General features: G+C 40.6%; 6 protein-coding genes across 13 annotated transcripts in view; 3 read left to right on the top strand and 3 right to left on the bottom strand.

Moving 5' to 3' along the window:
• Positions 1-1,224, bottom strand: part of LOC106744736 (acyl-CoA:lysophosphatidylglycerol acyltransferase 1-like) — a 4,895-nt gene extending 3,671 nt beyond the window's left edge. The window contains exon 1 of one of the 2 annotated variants that reach the window (XM_014619746.1): positions 767-1,224. Coding sequence is in view for 1 of the 2 variants with exons in the window: in XM_014619745.1 (XP_014475231.1) it covers positions 767-807 (41 nt within the window). In the remaining variant the exon portion in view is untranslated. The remainder of the gene's footprint in view (positions 1-766) is intronic. The other variant, XM_014619745.1, reaches the window with a different exon arrangement.
• Positions 1,225-1,987: 763 nt separating this feature from the next.
• LOC106744733 (fumarate hydratase, mitochondrial-like) lies at positions 1,988-4,926 on the top strand. Of its 2 annotated transcripts, none has more exons than XM_014619735.1 (7): positions 1,988-2,104; positions 2,778-2,918; positions 2,998-3,198; positions 3,285-3,567; positions 3,661-3,923; positions 4,012-4,401; positions 4,487-4,926. In XM_014619735.1, exons 1-7 carry the CDS (start codon positions 1,988-1,990, stop codon positions 4,613-4,615), a joined length of 1,524 nt encoding a protein of 507 aa, XP_014475221.1. In that variant the 3' UTR covers positions 4,616-4,926. The 2 variants fall into 2 exon arrangements, with proteins under 2 accessions (XP_014475221.1, XP_014475222.1); XM_014619736.1 differs by lacking the exon at positions 1,988-2,104 and adding an exon at positions 2,498-2,627 and having other exon boundaries at positions 4,487-4,615.
• Positions 4,927-5,654: 728 nt separating this feature from the next.
• Positions 5,655-11,791, top strand: LOC106744734 (short/branched chain specific acyl-CoA dehydrogenase, mitochondrial). Of its 2 annotated transcripts, none has more exons than XM_014619737.1 (9): positions 5,655-6,467; positions 7,518-7,626; positions 7,790-7,890; positions 8,894-9,100; positions 9,214-9,384; positions 9,915-10,040; positions 10,964-11,146; positions 11,260-11,395; positions 11,482-11,791. In XM_014619737.1, exons 1-9 carry the CDS (start codon positions 6,432-6,434, stop codon positions 11,655-11,657), a joined length of 1,245 nt encoding a protein of 414 aa, XP_014475223.1. In that variant the 5' UTR covers positions 5,655-6,431; the 3' UTR covers positions 11,658-11,791. The 2 variants fall into 2 exon arrangements, with proteins under 2 accessions (XP_014475223.1, XP_014475225.1); XM_014619739.1 differs by lacking the exon at positions 5,655-6,467 and adding an exon at positions 6,480-6,873.
• A 311-nt stretch (positions 11,792-12,102) lies between these two features.
• On the bottom strand, positions 12,103-12,420 carry LOC106744732 (UPF0562 protein C7orf55 homolog). Its single transcript, XM_014619734.1, has one exon. It carries the CDS (start codon positions 12,418-12,420, stop codon positions 12,103-12,105), a length of 318 nt encoding a protein of 105 aa, XP_014475220.1.
• Positions 12,336-14,177, bottom strand: LOC106744737 (SRR1-like protein). The gene is made up of 3 exons (XM_014619747.1): positions 13,349-14,177; positions 12,523-13,225; positions 12,336-12,427 (listed from the first exon to the last, which is right to left on the bottom strand). The coding sequence occupies exons 1-2, from the start codon at positions 13,477-13,479 to the stop codon at positions 12,544-12,546; spliced, it is 813 nt and encodes a 270-aa protein (XP_014475233.1). The 5' UTR covers positions 13,480-14,177; the 3' UTR covers positions 12,336-12,427; positions 12,523-12,543.
• Positions 14,178-14,198: 21 nt separating this feature from the next.
• LOC106744735 lies at positions 14,199-19,221 on the top strand. 5 transcript variants are annotated; one of them, XM_014619744.1, is made up of 3 exons: positions 14,199-14,284; positions 16,054-16,368; positions 17,351-19,221. In XM_014619744.1, exons 2-3 carry the CDS (start codon positions 16,219-16,221, stop codon positions 18,359-18,361), a joined length of 1,161 nt encoding a protein of 386 aa, XP_014475230.1. In that variant the 5' UTR covers positions 14,199-14,284; positions 16,054-16,218; the 3' UTR covers positions 18,362-19,221. The 5 variants fall into 5 exon arrangements, with proteins under 5 accessions (XP_014475230.1, XP_014475228.1, XP_014475229.1 ...); XM_014619742.1 differs by lacking the exon at positions 14,199-14,284 and adding an exon at positions 14,328-15,032; XM_014619743.1 differs by lacking the exon at positions 14,199-14,284 and adding an exon at positions 14,328-15,027.
• The last annotated feature ends 22 nt before the right edge of the window (positions 19,222-19,243 follow it).

The following is a 19,243-nucleotide window of genomic DNA, read 5'->3' on the forward strand; positions in this document are numbered from 1 at the left end:
TAATTTAATTAAAATACAATGTTTTATTTTACTTATTATGTTGCAAAAAATGGTAATTTCTCCCATAAATAATATTAATGCTGATAATTGATGTTGAATTAGGATTTTTATGTAAAAAAAAAATCAAGTATGCTACTCAACAAATAGCTATATAAAATAAATATATATAAACAGACAATAACAAACTATAATTTTACACATCTAAGGATCATGTGCATAGGGAAAAAAGAGATTGTATATTTATATTCTATAATATAAATATATGATTTTGTATGTCTTACCGCAATATTTTACGTTCAAGTTCAGCTACTTAAAGAAACTACTACACAGTCTATCCATATAATAGAGCTACACATCATTAATTATAGAAATTATAGAGATAAGCATCAAACAAATTACACAAATTGCTATGAAATAGTACTGATACTCTGTGAAAATATTCAAGTATACAAAGGGTAGTAAAGAGAAAAAAAAAATGCAAAATGCTTCATACAAATTTGTAAATTTTCGACATTGTGTTTGTGAATAATATCTGTTTTTATCTTTTTCTCCCATTCCCTTCCGTATTCGCATGCTTTCTCATGATGTAAGGTTATAATCGTACGTTTCGTTCTCTACGAAACACACGAATATTAATTGTCATGCGATAAACCAAAATTCATTCTGCACATCGTCCAACGAACAGTCGGAAACAAACGATTAGCAAACAATGATTACATTCGCGAAGGATCGCACGAGTTGAATTCTCACGTGTTAACACACTCACCTGACGAGAGTAGAAGCGGCAGAAGAGGTAGAGTCAGTCATTTTCGATAGCCACCATCCGTTGCGAAGAATCCAGAAGATTTTATACACTTTTTCTTCACCATAGCATCTCTCATGTGCAATTTACGTAATGAGGAATCATCATTCCGAATGACACACACGCAACTCCGCGAATTGTTTACACGTCAAAAACTACTGCAACGCCGACATAGATATTCGAGGTATTCCGTGCTCGATCGTGATCTCGATCTTCCGTTTCTCCGATCTGCGATTTTTCCTGTCTCGACACCCGCAACACGCCGATTATAACAGCGAAGAAGATTGTCGATGATTTGCGAATATTTCCTGCCTATCGTCAATTGAACCTTAAACGAAGAGTCCCTTTCGTCCGAAGAAACGTATCACTCATAGTTTTACTGTTGTCACTCGAGTGTGTGAAATCTCCTCAGTGTACGTAACTTACTGCAATGGCGGTCCGACTCGGCCCGGTCCGCCGAATCTCGACTCTGTTCGGCTCAGCTCGATTGATAGAATTTAATAATTCATGGAGACCGCAATGACAATTATGGAGCATTCATACCGCGTCCCGACAGCCAATAGGAAGATTTGATTTCTAGTGACTTTAGCTAGAAACATTTCGTGTCTCAAGCTCAACCTCTCCTATTGATCGTCAAGTGGACGCGCGTCGGACTTCAGCTGTTATATAGATCTCCTATTACACTCAGTGCCGTATACATTTTACGTCTCAAATTAAATAGTTTCAATACCTAACGTTTTCGATTGAAACGAATTTGAATCGTCCCGAAATTGGGAAAATCGACTTTCACGCGTACACATCTGACCAGAAATTGGTTAGGTGTGAGAAGCTTTTGGATTGCTGTATTGTTACGAAATAACGATTCCGTTCCTTTATTTTGATAAACACATCGAAAACTTTGTGCAATCCCTGTTTTTTTTTCAACACAAATTTCTTATAAAACATGAAATAAACTCTTTTTGTATGATTATATGCTGACAGACACACAGCTAATTACTCGAAGCATTTTGAGTGCCAGGGGCGCGTTATATACTAGTGCAACGCAGTGCCCGTATCTTTGTATTGTTATATATATATATATATATTCGATTCTCGTTTCGTCCCCGGCGAGAAGTTGACGATTTGTGAAACAAGACACAAGTCGCGAAATCCTTGTCCGAAAACGTTGTCACGGTTAGAAAAAAAATGACGCTGAACGTACTGAAGTGCAGTGTTACCGCTCGCGGTATGCGTCAATTGAACAAATTGTCAATTTATTCAACGCTGAAATTATATTTGTCCACTTCAGCTGTTACGATGAAGGTACACATTTCCCTACATTTTTACAGGCGAATTTTACATAATCAACTAGCATTTTTTTTTGTCGAGCTGTCGATGTAATATTGCGACAATATGTGAGAAATAAATTCGTGTTTTTCTGTTATTACTGAAAATTCGCGATAAATAGTCATGTTGATATCGTTAACAAAATGTAATTATAAAAATTACTTGATCGACGAACGGAAAGGACGATATTAAAGACACAAGCAAATTTTCAAGTATTCGATGGTTATAAATAAATATCAGCGTTGCATTGCGTAATATTTTTTTTAACTTCTGAGACAAACATTTGTGGCTGAATATCGTTAGACGGTTGCTACGTCAACATTTTACATATTTATAGTCGAATCTTAAATGAGTATATCTGGTAGTATATGTGCCTGCATTCAATCCTGTTACCCAACATCTCTTATCACACAAGACCTCAGCATTCCAACTTTTAGAGTCTTTCCTGCTAACATACTACCAGCTATACTCAGTCACATCTTACACGATCCTGATAATGGTATAGAATTTTAAGCTTTCCATGCATTTTAAACTACAATATTACTAATTCCATATTAACACATATGCCATACCTTGCATTAGTAATATAATATTTATATTAATATTATTAATACAACTGACAATGTTGAATAATGTATTGTGTGTACAGGAGTGCAGTGGAAGTAAAGATTACAGAATAGAGAAGGACTCGTTTGGTGAGCTGAAAGTTCCAAGCGATAAGTATTATGGTGCCCAGACTCTCCGGTCGATGATGAATTTCTCAATTGGCGATGCGTTCGAGCGTATGCCGGTAAGGACCAGCTGTACGTTAAATTTATCTCGCACGCTCGCCCACATCCGATCTAATCGACATCGAATCTCTCTTACAGTACGGTGTGATAGTCGCTATGGGTATATTGAAAAAAGCCGCTGCCGAGGTGAACAAAGAATACGGCATGGATGCCAAGATCGCCGATGCCATCAGCAAGGCTTCCGATGACGTAATAAGTGGCAAGTTATATAACGATCACTTTCCACTGGTTATTTGGCAAACTGGATCCGGCACGCAAACCAACATGAACGTCAACGAGGTTATTGCCTGCTTCAATTTCAACGTCAACCGCGAAGCGTTGCGACAATTGTTTCACAATGAGATAATCGTGTCAAAAATATTCAGGTTATATCGAATCGTGCGATCGAGATACTCGGTGGCGAACTCGGCTCGAAGAAACCCGTTCATCCGAACGATCACGTCAATATGCAGCAGAGCAGCAACGATACCTTCCCGGCGGCCATGCACATAGCCGTCGCTCTGGAAATCAACCAAGTGTTGATCCCAGGCTTGGAACATCTGCACGAAGCGTTGAAGGCGAAATCGGAGGAGTGGAAGGATATCATAAAGATCGGCAGGACGCACGTTCAGGACGCAGTCCCGCTGACACTGGGCCAAGAATTCTCAGGTCCGTAGATTGTTACCTCGGTATTGTCGTTTTAATGAAGGTTTACTCGCGGAACCTGGCGTCAATAAAATGTTACGTATTTTCCTCACTCAGGATATGTTGCACAGCTCGAGAAGGGCATCAAGAGAGTGAAGGACACGCTGCCGAGATTGTATGAATTAGCTCTCGGCGCTACGGCGGTCGGGACCGGGTTGAACTCGCGAAAGGGCTTTGGGGAGAAGACAATCGCGAAGATCGCCGAGTTCACTTGTCTGCCGTTCGTCAGCACCTCGAATAAATTCGAAGCTCTAGCTACGCATGACGCGTTGGTCGAAGTACACGGTTCCTTCAATACGGTGGCTACTTCCCTCTTTAAGGTGCACATCTGCATTAACAGTAGATCTGTCGCGTGCCTCTTACTTCGCCGATGTTCTTAGTCTGTATCTTGTATAATCCGTCGTACAGATCACGAACGACATCAGGTTCCTCGGAAGTGGGCCGAGATGCGGCCTGGGTGAGCTGTCTCTACCGGAAAATGAGCCCGGAAGTTCCATAATGCCCGGGAAAGTGAATCCGACGCAGTGCGAAGCGCTCAGTATGGTGTGCGTCCAAGTGATGGGCAATCACGTTGCGGTGACAATCGGCGGCAGCAACGGCCACTTCGAGTTGAATGTCTTCAAGACGATCATAGTCGCCAATGTTTTGAGATCGGCGAGGCTGTTGGGCGATGCCTGCTGCTCGTTCACCAAGAACTGCGTCGTGGGCATCCAGCCGAATTTCGATAATATCAAGAAGATCATGAACGAAAGCTTGATGCTCGTCACAGCGTTGAATCCACATATCGGCTACGACAAGGTGCGGTATATGCGATCTCTTTAGAACATACGAGTGTAAGATACGTTAATGTCTGTAAGTGCACATTTTCACAATCGTTTGACAGTCCGCTGAAATCGCCAAGTATGCGCACAAAGAGAAGCTCACGTTGAAACAGTCCGCGCTGAAACATGGAATTACGGAGGAGCAATTCAATCAGTGGGTCAAACCTGAAGAAATGCTCGGCCCGAAGTAACTTGAAGAGAATGTTGAAGAGAAGACAGTGTTGCGAGTCTTAACGCTTCGCTAGTCTAACGCGCTTGGTTTGTATTCTTGTCATCATTCTCCACTTTTGAGCGTTATTTTTTTAATTGAATTTCTTGTTGACTTCATGCTTGCATTTTTTCAATAATTACGTTCAGGACATTCGGCAAGAATTATTTTATTCAGTTGCGTGTAGCAGATGATTGTATGTCACTTAATTCTCTCTTCCAGGGCTCTAATTTGTAAATACAATGTGAGTCAAGAAAGGTTGAAATATATTTGTTTTCCATGTTGATAATATAATTATTTTATTTATATACTTAATTAACTACCAAATCTGTTAAATAGTGAAGTATCGAAATATTCATATACAGTAAATCAGGGTTGATTAAGTTAATTATTATTTTTAACCAAGTTAAGTAAAAGTTACCTAAATAAAAACTAAATTAAAAATTAAGTTGAAATTAATTTGTTAAAGTTAAAAGTTAATTATGCAAAATCATACGTGTGTTTTTTGCATAAATAATCTCTTCATCGTAGATTAAATTTATGTGTGATGATGAAAAGATAGTCTATTATAAGAAAATAACTGTTTTGTGCTCAGAATTTCATATGAAAAAGAGCATTAGCACTTAAAAAGTCAAAATCAAATAAATTCATTATTTTCGATTGTTATCCTCTATTAGAAGCACCGCGCAATGATTTTATTTTATTGATGAATTGTTTTAAGTTATATAGAAAAGTTGCGAGATTAGTTCAAATTAATTCATTTTAAATAACTAGTTTACGTTAAAAGTTAACTCATTTAAAATTGCCTATGTTAAGTTAAAAGTTATTAACTTTCTGCTGATTAACTAAATTAACTTATTATCCAATTTTGCAATAAATCTATCATATCTACGCATCATACTGTACATGAAAGTGAGCTAAACACAGAAAAGTTTTTGCACACTTTCAAAGCCTATTCTCGCGCAATTCAATCTTTACATGTGACTTACTTCTTTTTTATTTATTTTTAAGAAATGCTCAGTAATTTTTGTCTAGTCTGTAATAACGAGTAGATAGTTCTGCTCAAAGTGAAATCTGCATGTTCTGATAGAGTACGAAGCGTCATATATAACAGTCCTACTTCGATAAATGGAAAAATATTGATCATCATGAATAATTTAATGAGCTGTATGCTATCTCTAAATGATATCCCTTCGAATTATTTAATGATCATATTGATTCACACCGGCCATAATGAACGATCGGCATAACGGCGATTTGTTCGAATTAAGCCAGAAGGAACGTCACATAAAAAACAACCGTCACCGCAATAACAAAGTTTCCCAATATTTTTATCCAAAGCTCGAATCTACATCATCGAGAGCTGGTCAGCAAATTAGCAACAGCTGTGTAATATGTGTAAGAAAGTTTATATGCCGAATGTGACGTATTCTCTTTTTTTTTTGCGACACCACATGTTCGTTGATAAGATGTGACACAAACATGAATGATAAAGATTAATTATGCGATATGCTTCATCGAATGGAAAAGGGAAGATAATGGACCACGCGGCCACGCCTGGCGATCCGATTGGCCGCTGGACGCACTTCAATTTGATCAACTTTTTACCTCTTCGTTACGCAACAACCTGTTATATACACGCACACATAGACCGAACTTGCCTCGAGACCTATGTGATTCAGCAGCTAACCGGTTTGCTCAAAGTTACTCCGGACAGTATGTGTTTAACCAGCAGGCCGTAAACATCTCCGACGTACCATTTGATACTTATACGTGACGTGTTTTTGAAGAAGCGAAAGATGAACTCGTCTGTATTCAGATCAGCCCTCCGGGACGTACGTGAGCATTGATATGATTTTTTCTCTCGTATTTTTTTCTTTTTTTTTATCTACATGCAACTCTCTTTGCATGTCGTCTTATCTGTGCTACATCGGTTTACGATGTTTTCCGTATTGTTATCTATATGTCTCCTATGCGTGTTGTTTTTAATGATCGCTCGAAGATTGCGGATAAATAGTGCGTAGCATTTTATCTTTCGAAACTAATTTCGCATCCGTAAGCGGGAATAATGTTCATAAACCCTTGAATCCGCTTTTAAATTGCATTTTGATAATATATATCGAACGCTCGAACACAGTGTGCAGATATACGCCGAGAAAATTGAGATAATTGTGTTTAATCAACGTTTATATTTGATCAACGTTTCGTCAAGAAAATCACCTTGAAGCAATTCTTGATTGGGTAACATATACGAATTAGTGTGTGTGTGATTGTGCACACGCGTGCACAAGTGTGTGTGTGTGTGTGTGTCTCAACTTTGGGATATCAGTCGTCTGTTATATCCTGATCAAAAATCTTTCAGATGAAAAAGTTTAATAAAAAGTAATATATATTTAAGCTTGAAATAATGACACAATGTTTAATAAATTCTGCTTACACCGCATGTGACGGGCGGACGAAGTCGCTCGCATATGTTATCAAAATTAAATGTCGCTTTTAGTTCAAACGTGGTCCTCTTCGATACTTTTCACCAAATATTAATTAATACTATGTGTACTGATTTATATTTTCTAAATAACCCATATACGTCGTTCGCGTTTATTGGCACGCTGACAATTCCCCGTATAGAATTGTACGCTTGTTGCGTGCCACGTTTAAACTCCTAAGGTTAAATAACTGGTTATGGCAAACGGCAAGCCTCGTCAATTTTCTGCACGCGCGTACACATTAGTTATATGAAACGATATATCCGATGTATTCTTTTCTCGATGTGTGAGGAACATGAGGACAGAAATATATATTTTTCCCCATGCAATCAACAAAAGACGCGTATCTCGCACGAACGCAACAATGGAGGCGAGAGAAAGTATGAAAATTTCTTTTAGATGCCGCGGAAACTGACGCAAACACGCGAAGTACATTTGTGCGCATCGAGACTCCAGCACCATCCTCTGACACAATTTTCAGAAGATGAACTTATGATGAAGGAGACCGGTAAGCATAATTTCTTTTTTCATTCATCTATCGAGGTTTCGCTGTAAAATGCGTCAAGTAAGCTGATAGACTCACAAAAGACCGTCTTTTATTCGTCGCTTCCGCACGACCTATCCTTGTAATTCGTGAATGTAACGTGCATTTTTCTCCCGTACGCTTTCAGTCACTAAACTAGCTAAGGAAGAAATCACTCCACTCGTGCGGAAAATGGAGAAAGAGGGGAAGATAGACGACGGCCTTCTGAAGAAGCTCTTCGAGAATGGCGTAAGTATACCGTGTGATTTCGATAAAGAATTTCGATCTCTTGAATTTTCGGGAATATATACGTGTACGATCGACGGGTCTCGAGAAGAGATTGTGCCGAGAAAATTAGTTCCCGTTGGTGATGGTACGTTGCAAATTCCTATGATGAACAAATATTCCAGCTTTATCCGATTAAAAATAAACGATGTGCTTATCGAACCATGATTGCGTGTGTTTATCACAATAAATATTATTGATATCGTAGACTCTTGACCCATAAAAGCAGTACATTCATTACATGTTAAATTAATAAAATAAAAAACACGATGTATTTCCTTATTTGAATCGTGTAAAGATAAGATAATACTTTCTCCCCCACATGCACGCATATCGTGTGATACATTTTTCTATATTCTCATAGATTTTCCAGTCCGTGTAGAATCAATACGTCTCAATATAATTCCAATAGGAATAATAATCTGAACAACAAAAAAAAAAACGAGAACAAAAAGGATGCCGACTTTTTGAGAATTGACCGTTAGATTTTTTTATTAGGAGAATCAGTTCTCCGTGTAACTTCGTTAAGTGTTAAACAAGCCCACTTTACACGATACAATAGCACGAGTCTTTTGACGCAAGCCCGTCTCGATGAACCGTTATTTTGCGAAGTAAGCGTCATGCGTGATCGACACGGTCACTAATTGTGGTTGCACTCAGATATTTGCTACCAGTGCTGAAAATATCTATAATTCATGTTACATATACTATATAGATTTTCGATAGCGAATATCGGAAGAAAGCTATAGTAAAATAAAAGATGAGAGAAAAAAATGAGAAGAAAATAGGAAAAAAACGAAGCGAAAAAGATGGAAAATTATAGAATATACATTGCCTGTAATGAGACAGGCAATGCTTCATTTATATTAATATCTGTGCTTTTTCTTTGTCGATACGAACAAATTAAGGAAAATGTTTTATTATATAATCACCATAATCACCACCAATTTTTTTGCCATTCTTTCAGTTGATGGGCCTCGAAATTCCGACCGAATACGGTGGCACCGGTGGCAATTTCATGAGCACAATTTTAACCGTTGAAGAAGTCGCGAAGGTCGATGGTGCCGTAGCCGCTCTCGTTGACATTCACAACACTTTGGTAAACTCGCTGATCATCAAAGTCGCTTCCGAGGAGCAAAAGCAGAAGTATCTGTCTAAATTGGCACAAAGCTGCGTAAGTTATATCGCAAAGATTGCACACATTTTAGAGATTTCAGGAATAATTTAAATCAATATACGCGATAAAAGAACAATCGATACACAATATAACAAAGATAATTCTTTCAGGCTGGTAGCTTTTGCCTAACGGAACCCGGCTCGGGCTCAGATGCATTTTCTCTCAAGACCGAAGCGAAAAAGGACGGTGGTGATTACGTGATAAACGGCACGAAAATGTGGATTTCGAATTCCGATATCGCTGGAATTTTCTTGGTTTTCGCCAATGCGGATACTTCTGCGGTAAGTCAATTTTTACATATATTATTTGCATGCCATTTACATGTACATGAATGCTCATAAATATCTCGCTCATCCATGTTAATAGAATTTTACCTCCCAAATACTTCAAATTTTTTATTTAAAGTAGATTGTATCAACATATCAAGGCTCCTAATATATTTTTTCCCACGATTTACATTTTTGACAGTTAACGTATCAACCGTACGATATTTATTGATTTTCTTGCTTTAAAGTAAATAAATCTTATAAAAATCCCTCTACATTGCGTCCTTGAAAAATACTCGTACAGGGTCGCAAAAAAATGTTATCACACTTTATGTAGTTCGTTATAAACATTGAAAGCAAATTGTACGATATTTCATAAACACTTTTAAAAAAATCAAAATGTAACATTTTTTTACGACACTCTGTGCAGAAAAATTTATGTACAGGCAGATATAACAATATATTAGCGACAGTACATGTGTTTATAGCGTAGATAAAACTTAGTGATAGCAATATATCTTTTTCTTTTTTTCTTAATATTACAGGGATACCGCGGTATTACGACATTCTTCGTAGAGCGTGACATGCCTGGTCTGACGGTAGCTAAGCCCGAGGACAAGCTAGGTATCAAAGCATCCGGGACTTGTATGGTTCATTTCGATAACGTCAGGGTATGCGCGCCAGTAGGCCAACCTTATAACTTTTAATATTATCGTTATAGTATCGCGAATTTTTTGCCATATATTATATCAGCGCAACGATAATGTCCAATCAACAATAACGTCGCTGACTGTTGTTAACCCCTTGACATACAAATTAAATGGAACTTAATGCGACCAAAAAATACTATTTAATTTCGCTCAACTGAACAGTTATGTGAAAGCTGGGAAAGAGTACATTTTATTTTGAAATTTGGATTTTTATTAATCAGATTGATGTTAACAAAGAACATCTAAATAACATTAAAAAATAATAATTTAATAGTTCTGTACAGTATGGAATATTTCGAAACATTTTGGAACATGTAAAGGAACTAAACATTTTTTGCACTGCCACGTTGTTTCACTTCTTATGTTGTTTTTTACGCACACGCGGCATATCTTTGTAGGTAATTTCTTTTTGAGTCGAAGGAATATGTTCCGACAAATGTGCTCAACGTTTGGCCTGTAGCCGAGTCGGGTATTCATTTTGCAACGGTCTGCCACGCTTTGGGTAGTTAGGAAGAGACAAATTATATAGTATGTCTTCTGCAATATTCTGTAATATAATGCTTTTTTGTTCTTGGGCCATCTCGAACGTTATAAACAAACGAGAATCGACGCACGAGTGAAGCAACTATGTAATCTAATTGTAAACTGCACGGCGTCCGCCGAAAAAAGCGCTTGACGAGTCAGACTCGTCAAAGTCTACAGTGGCCCATGAAATGAATGACGAGTCAGACTCGTCATTGTATGTCAAGGGGTTAACAATTCTAAAATCAAGGATCAGGCTAAGATTATCTCTCATTAAACACTTTCATTTAAGACCGACACATGACTATTTCTCAATCTTACTTTCTTTCCCCACGTAATTTTCTATTTTCTATTTTCCTCAGGTACCCGAAAGCAACATCTTGGGTCAGTTTGGACACGGATACAGATACGCTGCTGGATTTCTCAACGAGGGTAGGGTCGGAATAGGGGCTCAAATGATCGGTATAGCTCAGGGTTGCTTGGACGCGACTATACCGTACACGCTGGAAAGGAAACAATTTGGAAAAGACATCTTCTCATTCCAAGTATACGGACACGAATTCTATTTTACTATTATCTTTTAATAAATCGCCGTGACCTTCTCTCTCTCTCTCTCTCTCTCTCTCTCTCTTATCTGGAAAATAACTTTTATTTTTAGTCGATGCAACATCAAATAGCCCAGGCTGTAACCGACGTGGAATGCGCCAGATTGCTGGTTTACAACGCAGCTAGGCTGGTGGACGCTAAGAAAGACGTTATGAAGGAAGCAGCTATGGCCAAATTAATCGCATCCGGTACACTATAATCCGTTAATCTCAATTTCCTCATGAACTCGAAATTGATATTTATAATAACGCACGTACGTTGCGTGCATTTACAGAGACCGCGGTGCGTGTCACTGCAAAGTGCATAGACTTCATGGGAGGCGTCGGATTTACGACGGATTTCCCCCAGGAGAAATTCTTCCGGGATTCGAAGATCGGCACGATTTACGAGGGTACGAGTAACATGCAGCTGTCAACGATCGCAAAATGTATACGCAAGGATTATTTGTAACAGCGGACGACACGAACTTCCCAAACTTTGTGATTTATACTTCCCAAACTTTGTGATTTATACTTAACTCATATAAAAACGTGTATTATAATTAAAAAATAAGAGATAAAGTATACTATTATTTTAAAGACATATTTTTTACTTTTGTACGATTTAATGAAGTTCAGAGAAATGTATATATTATAATCATGGTATATTTTATTTGAAAGTATTAAAAAAAAAAGACACGTTAAGAGATATGTTAAGAAATAAAAATTTAAATTTCACGATATGCTTTCTCACAATAAATATCTTTCTTCAAAGGACTTTTTACGGGAATAAGTTAAAGCGGATGAATAAATGGATAATGAGTAATAATATATGGAAGAAACTTGTTGCGTAGTGTTAGTAATATATCAAACAATTCTATGTACACTTTCAGTCCTACTTCCGCCTAATTCTATTTTTATTTTGGATCATGGGGCAATTTAAAGCCCACAAGGTCCGCAGTTTCTTTTATACTACGTTCACCTTTACCAGCGTATTGTTTCTGAATGTCTTTGTATGTTTGCTGAGACTTCAGATAACAAAGATATATTTCCGCCAGATTCTTCAACTCCTCCCTAGCTTTGCACAACACCTCGGACGTTTCCTTGTGAACATGCGCCTGTTCCATGACATACTGCAACATGGCATTCTCCTTCGTACTCCTGTTCTGCGAGACTCGGCGGAGTTGTTGCACAAGAGAGCGTACGATTTTAATATTATCACTCACAGCTGCCATGTTTCACCTAAAAACGGAGGAAACCATCAATGTAACCGTGTATTCGGGAAATTGTGCGTCTCGCGCTACAGATGTCACAAGAGTCTGAAGATAAATCATTACCAAGCGTTCGGATATTATTCGTCACCGCTGTGTCGTCGCTCTGATAAACTCCACCTCGTCCGTCGAGTATCGCGGCTCCTCTCTGGAGTCCCAGAAATCCGGCGGAACTCGGAGCAAGTCTCGCTCAGGGAATATGTGTATGCTGAGGTCGTTGAAAACCTCCCCGTATGAGAAGGAATTTTCCAACCGAGTCTCTGTAACATAAGGCCGAATGCGCAGTATGTAGCCTGTTGTGTCCGACACGTCTCCGTGCAGGTGATCGTCGATTATCCCTGAGAAGCTATTGGCGAGCAGGACGCAATTGCTCAGCCGATTCCCCCAATTGGCGTAGAGAAAATTATTCGTCAGCTGCCGGGAGCAATGCGGCATGTAGACGAGAGTCGTCGTCTCGGCCCGGACGACGCGTTTGCCTTCTTCATTCGTCTCGATGATTTCTATACCCAAAGCGCCCAACGCCCGTACTTCCTCGGGACAAAACGCCGGGTCGTACGCGTAAACGCGAGCGCCGTATCGCTCCTTCAGGCACAGCAGTAGCGCCAGCTGGCATCTCGGTGACCTGTACTGGGAGAATCGCCCTAACCCGTAGCAGACTACTTCGGGAACACCATTAGAGTTTAGAATGTTCAGCGATTCCGTCAGCTGGCTGAGAACGAGCCTGGCGAACGGCGTGTCCCCGACCTCGACCAGCGTGCTGCCAACCGTGCTGAAAATCGTCGTGAGAAGAGAGGAAAAACGTATTTTTGCGTAAGTCAGATTAACGGAGGTTAGGTTAGATTGAGTTAAGCCGTGACCTCGCTGTCGCGAAGCGGGACGTGCGATGACTTACCGGAGAAGGTGCTCGTAGTCGACCTCGCAATTCTCGGGGACCTGCGTCGTTCCTCTGTTTGAACGTTTCCTCTCGTTATAGTGTCTCCTTCGACGACTCACGACGAGCACGAACTCGTTCGTATCCGACATGACGCTCCGTCGCGTTCATCATCGCTGCCGCGAACGTTCGTCAGATGGCACCACTATCTCTGTGTGTGCGCGAGATATCGCGGCATAAAAATTCACTTCGACTCGTAGAATTTTCCGACCGACCGGTATTTGGCGCAGGTTGCTTTTTTTCTTTTTTACAATCGCGTGTCATGTACACACGCATAAATCGCGTAGTACGTAAATTGCCATTTTACATTGTCAATATTTTATCTTCTTATCGCCATCAAGACAATAGCGGTGTACAGTCGCGCGCAACAATAGTCGCGAGTCACATAAGGCAATCTCGTAAGGATCACCGACACTTTTTTCGCTTTTTTTCTTCTTTCTCCCCGTACAAAATAAAACAACCGAACCGAAGTTACATTAACCGTGCAAATACGAAGGTATACTTTCTCGGATGTTACACAGAGAGAGATAGGGGATCACCGACAATGTGAGCGCACAATTGATGCACCCGTGTGTACACGTACTCGACATACCCGACGATATTTCTTCGCGAATCATCTATTTCCACCGATGCGCACCACGATCTTTTTTTCTTGCAAAAACCCGACAACAATGGGAACTTCCGTTATGATAAAACGCGACGTAACCCGGGTACGCACAGTGCGTGTGCCTTTCGTCGGTGATCTGAACGAGTGGACGCGACGTTCGCGACGAGCGTCGCGGAAAAGTGTCGTGCGCCGTCTTACGTGCGAAGACATCAGGGTTTCAGGGTCGCTAAACTGGTCACGTCTCGTACGTATAACGCGTACGGGATTACGGCGACGAACGATGGTGCAAGGTAGTGGAAATGAGTCATTCGCTGCTACATGCCCGCTGCTACGAGCCGCCGCGTATAATCGAGCAAATAAGTCGCAATCGCGCCGCGTTGAAGACCGCCCGTCGGCCACGCACGAACGGTTAATCGATCGAGTCAAGTCGAAGCCGAGGGAAATTCTTACGTTTTATCCTCCAGTCTCTTGCCGAAGCCCGCCGTGGTTGCGGTGACTCGGAGTTTGTTCAAAGTGTGTCCGACCTGCGCCTCTTCGACTCGTTTCGAAAGCGTCCGCCCGCCGACGTTTGAAATCTATGCGTCGAAGTCTACGCGCGTGCTGTGGAGAAATATCACCGAGAATCCGATTCTCGCCGTTTTGTCCGCCGCGTACGAAGCACAAGGGACCAGTCGAGTTCAAAGCGCACGAAAGTTGGAAGATCAAAAGTATGCAAATTGGACGATCCGTTTCCGCCAAAGCGTCAGGGACGCGCGAATCATTCGTTCTCGAATATACTTTGAATTGTAATCGTATTATTTTGTGTGGCGAACGCGCCTTCTTCGCTTCGCGAAACGGTATCGAGTGTCCGGGTGATATAACTGATGTATTCAATTTCGAAATGTACAGTGCGCGGAAAAAGTATCTGCCCGTCTCTCTTCCCTGAGGAGATTCGATACGACGACGGGAGAAGCCGTGCAGATACAGTAGAGCCCCGTATAACGCCGGGGGGGGATACGACGGCATTATACGAGTCCCATCGGTTATTTATTGAGTTAGGTGAAAATATATATTTATAAGAAGCGTAAAATGATAACTTGAGAACGTTAGGTTTTTTTTTCTTACTTTAAAGGTTAACATAATTACACGAGAGAACAGTTCCAGATAGCACAGTTAGTTTCACATACGTTCTTTTAACGTGTGTAATATTGGATTGTAAAACGTTACGTGCGTTTAACGCTTTTAGTGCCGAACGACGATATATCGTCGCGTATCCGAAGGCGTCTTACTATTCGCATTGCGAGTGTATGCGTATGATTTTCAACAAATATTGAAATACAATTGGCATTACTTTATTCTTCCTTTATTTCGTAATACGCTGCTTTTTGAATTTTGTAAATATCATTTTTAGTTTGATTTTTATGAGCTTTTTCCCAAACCTTAGCAAATTCGTCAAATCGGCTCGGTATTCTTCGCATAGGTACGATACTTTCGCTCGGCACTAAAAGGATTAAAGAACATAACTGATATTTCAAAATAAATCATAATTTTCATCGTGAAATTCGACCATAATGTCATGAAATACAATGAAAATTAAAGTGTAATTCCGAAAAGTGATAGTGAAAAAATAAATTTTTAAAATATTAGGCATCGCAAAATCTACTGAATTAAATTGAAAACTGTGTATATATTAATGAAACGAGGTCAATTGAAAGGTCACACTTCAACAAAATGTTCCCGTCAGGCCTGGGTAGTTACATGCGTTCATCGCGCGTTATTTATGTAAAGCCACGCCTAATGACACACGCTCGGTATATTTGTCGATAAAAAGAATAATTCCACAAATACGGGAGATTAAGAATTTTAATATTAATCTACCGCGTGATACGGGGCTGAGGCGTCGCGCGAGGACTGTCACAATTTTTCCCGTCCGCGTGTTATTCGAGTCCGCGCGCGAGTTGGGGGGGGGGGTGATCGTGTCAATGTTCAATGTTCGTCTACTGTACTTGTTCTCACCCACTCTGAATGAACGTTGTTGGAATCGCTCAGACCTTGCGACATCCTCTTGTCGTCTTTGTAGATCTCGTGTGCCGACCTATATACACGCTGATGGTCTTCGATCACGGTGCACGTGTAACTAACGCTAAAATGCCGCTAAATTATCGTAAGGCAAGGTACAACGAGTGGGTGTTGCGGTGTCGCGCCATCGAGTGATTGTACCTGATGCCGCCCGCCAATTATCACAATGTCTGTCTCCTCGGGAACGAACAAATGTACCTCAAGACTAGTCGTCGTACTGCAGCTGGCCACCTGGAGCGCGGTCAGTATCGTCCTGCTCCAGAAAGGTGTCAGTTCCCTGCAGAGGAGAACGCTAGAAGCGACTAACGTTAGCGAGGTAATCGACACTCGAAGTCCGCCTTTTTTTGTTTTTCCGGCCGAACTAGCCACACTAGTTCAAGAAATGCACGCACACCGAAGCGTAAGAATCTCGCACGTGCTCGTTTCATACGTTGCAATGTGTGCGTAATGTACGTAAATTTCTTAAACTAGTGCAGCTACTTCAGCTAAGAAGAACGGACTATCGGTTGAATCGTCTCTCGCTTTATGCGTGTATGTACGCGTGTGTACGCTCGCACGGAGAAAGAAGGTCGGTCGAATTAAGGAGATGCCTCTTGAAAATTCTACCGACGGAATGCCGATTTTTTCCACAAAGTTTACATATTGTTGATTGCGTAGAATTGTATAAATTATACTTCTACACGGTGAAAATACGTGCTGAGATGAAAATTGGAGCACTATTCAATGTGCGACGAGAACGATGAAAATTTTCAAAATTGACATTTCATTTTCAGGAAAATTTCATAGATTATCTTTATATCTTTTCAGTGAAATTTCGAAGCTTATGAAGATACGAGAAGTTTGTAGAAAAATTTTTGCACAATTTAGTTGGATTTTCCGATAGATATAGTGAAACGAAGTAGCGCACATTTATCCCGTTCACGATTTATGTCACGATTATGCTTATGTAAGATTTGTATGTAAAGAAATACAAAAAGAGTAGCGTGATCGTGTCAATGTTCATGTAACATAATATTTTGAGGATCGCCTCTATATTATTCAGCGAACGCCATTTAACGGTAATATCGACCCTGTAATTTCCCACTCAACAATGTAACTGTTACATAACACACGCATCATATCGCATTTCCATTGTCGAATGAGAAATTATAACATTCAAGAACGCGGTTTGGTTTGCGTTCGTCGCGTTAAATTAACTGAACTTTTTCCTGCGGCAAACGCAGCGATCGAGCGAGCGGGTCTCTCGGCAAAGCGGATCAATTAGATCAATTAGATCAATTGGAATTACTTTTCCGCAGGCGGATCCATCATCGATCGGCGCTCCGAGCATTCAGTTCGGCACCGTGTCATCCGTGAAGGACACCGAAAACAAAACACCGAGACAATCCGTCGACAAGATCGCGGAGGTGGTCATTCGGTTTAACACGGGATCGGCTCGACGGGACTGGAACCGTTCCGGATTAAACGTGATCAGGAGCGAGTTGGGGGACGAATTTGAGATCGTTTCGGAGGAACGACGATCCACGTTGCCGGACCCTCTCGAAATCTCGACGACTAATCCGGAAACGTCGAGAGGAAGCTCGTCGCGAGCGGACAACCGCTTATCAGACGAGCATGATCCCATCGATAAAAGCACATCGAGCAGGTTCGCGAGAATCATTCACGATAAGATCGTCGGCCGTGGGATCTCGGCGAATATTCGCGCGAGGGAGAACATCGCAAGTCCGGAAGAATCCGTTTCGCAACCGGTGAAGGGAGAAAATAGCCGCGTGAGAGGAAAGGACATAAATTTTCCGGAAAACACGTCGCGATCTGTGACGTCACCGACGTCGACCGTACGAGGAAAAGCCGACCAGCTGTCGTCGATGTCAGATTCTCTCTGGAGGAGGAAGGACGAGGCGCAATTTTCGCGCCGCGTAAGTGCCAGCGGGGCCGCGATGGCCGTCGCTATGGTAGTGATCGGGACTATCATGCTGTTGCTGGGGCCGGCCGTAATTGTCTTACGATTGCTGGACGAGAGGAGGCGAGCGAGGAAGTCGCAGAATGAGTTATCGGACGATACCGCGTGGCAAGATCTGCCGCCAACCTATGAACAGGTAGTCCTGATGAACGAGGAAGCGCCGAGGTACTCGACGCTGGTTTTCAGCGGCCGGCTTGATGATGACGCACGTTTGTCACCGTCCCCACCGATGCTTTCACCTTCGCCCTCACCTGCACCTTCACCTACGCCTCCATCTCCATCGCCTTTCTCTCACGCTTACGGCTCTTCTCTGGATCCTTCCGAAATAAAATTACATTCATGTAGATGAAGTATCTCTCCGAACAGCTTCATCGTGATGCTGTAAGGAGAAAGACATCTCTTTGCCCACCCGTTTTATACAAAATAGTCCATCTTAGCTTAGCTACGGTCCTTAGGAATTTCGAGGTTTCGTCATAGTTTTTTATACAAGGTGTCGCAAATCAGCATGGACGAGCTTCGTGAGGACGTAAAACGGATCGAACAAGAAAGTCCCGTATCTCTTTGCAAGCAACATGCAAAGTTTCGAATTATTAATTATCGATAATAGTCATGCACAGAGGCTTCTTTAATTGATAGCTCAAAAATTTGCACGTTATTTGCAAAGTCGCGAGAGATATTTTTGCTCAGAGTGGCCTAATCTACAAATGTATGGCAGAGGACTTTTTTGTTCACTTCTGTCTATTCTACGCTCTCGCTAAGTTTGCTCATGTTGATTTGAAGCATCCTATATAATTATGAGCCCCGAGATTTTATTTGAGAAGGAAAAAAAGGATATATGTATTGCATTTTTAACTTATCAAGAAATATTATATATAAAATATAACTTTGCGCTTTTTAAGTTAGAAGTTAAATCTAGTTTGCGAAGCAAAAGTATAATTGAAATCTTCGGATACTTCTTTTTAGAGTCTGCACGAGATCGCACGGATAAAAATATATATTTTAAAGATGCATAATTAGAGTTATAGAGTCGAGAATATTCGTTAGAAAGTTAATATTTTTTAACAATACTAAGGAATATGATTTAAAAATATCATCAAATGTCAGCAACTTAAGTTCGCACTGGAATAAGAGATACAAAAGAGAAAGAGAGATTTGTATACTTATTTTTTTAGTAGATTTACGATGACACACGATCTATTCTTGTGATCATGTAAGTACAATAAAGTTTTAA

Source organism: Dinoponera quadriceps, unplaced genomic scaffold (genome assembly GCF_001313825.1).
Source record: "Dinoponera quadriceps isolate SergipeBrazil2010 unplaced genomic scaffold, ASM131382v1 scaffold1519, whole genome shotgun sequence".
NCBI lineage: Eukaryota > Metazoa > Arthropoda > Insecta > Hymenoptera > Formicidae > Dinoponera > Dinoponera quadriceps.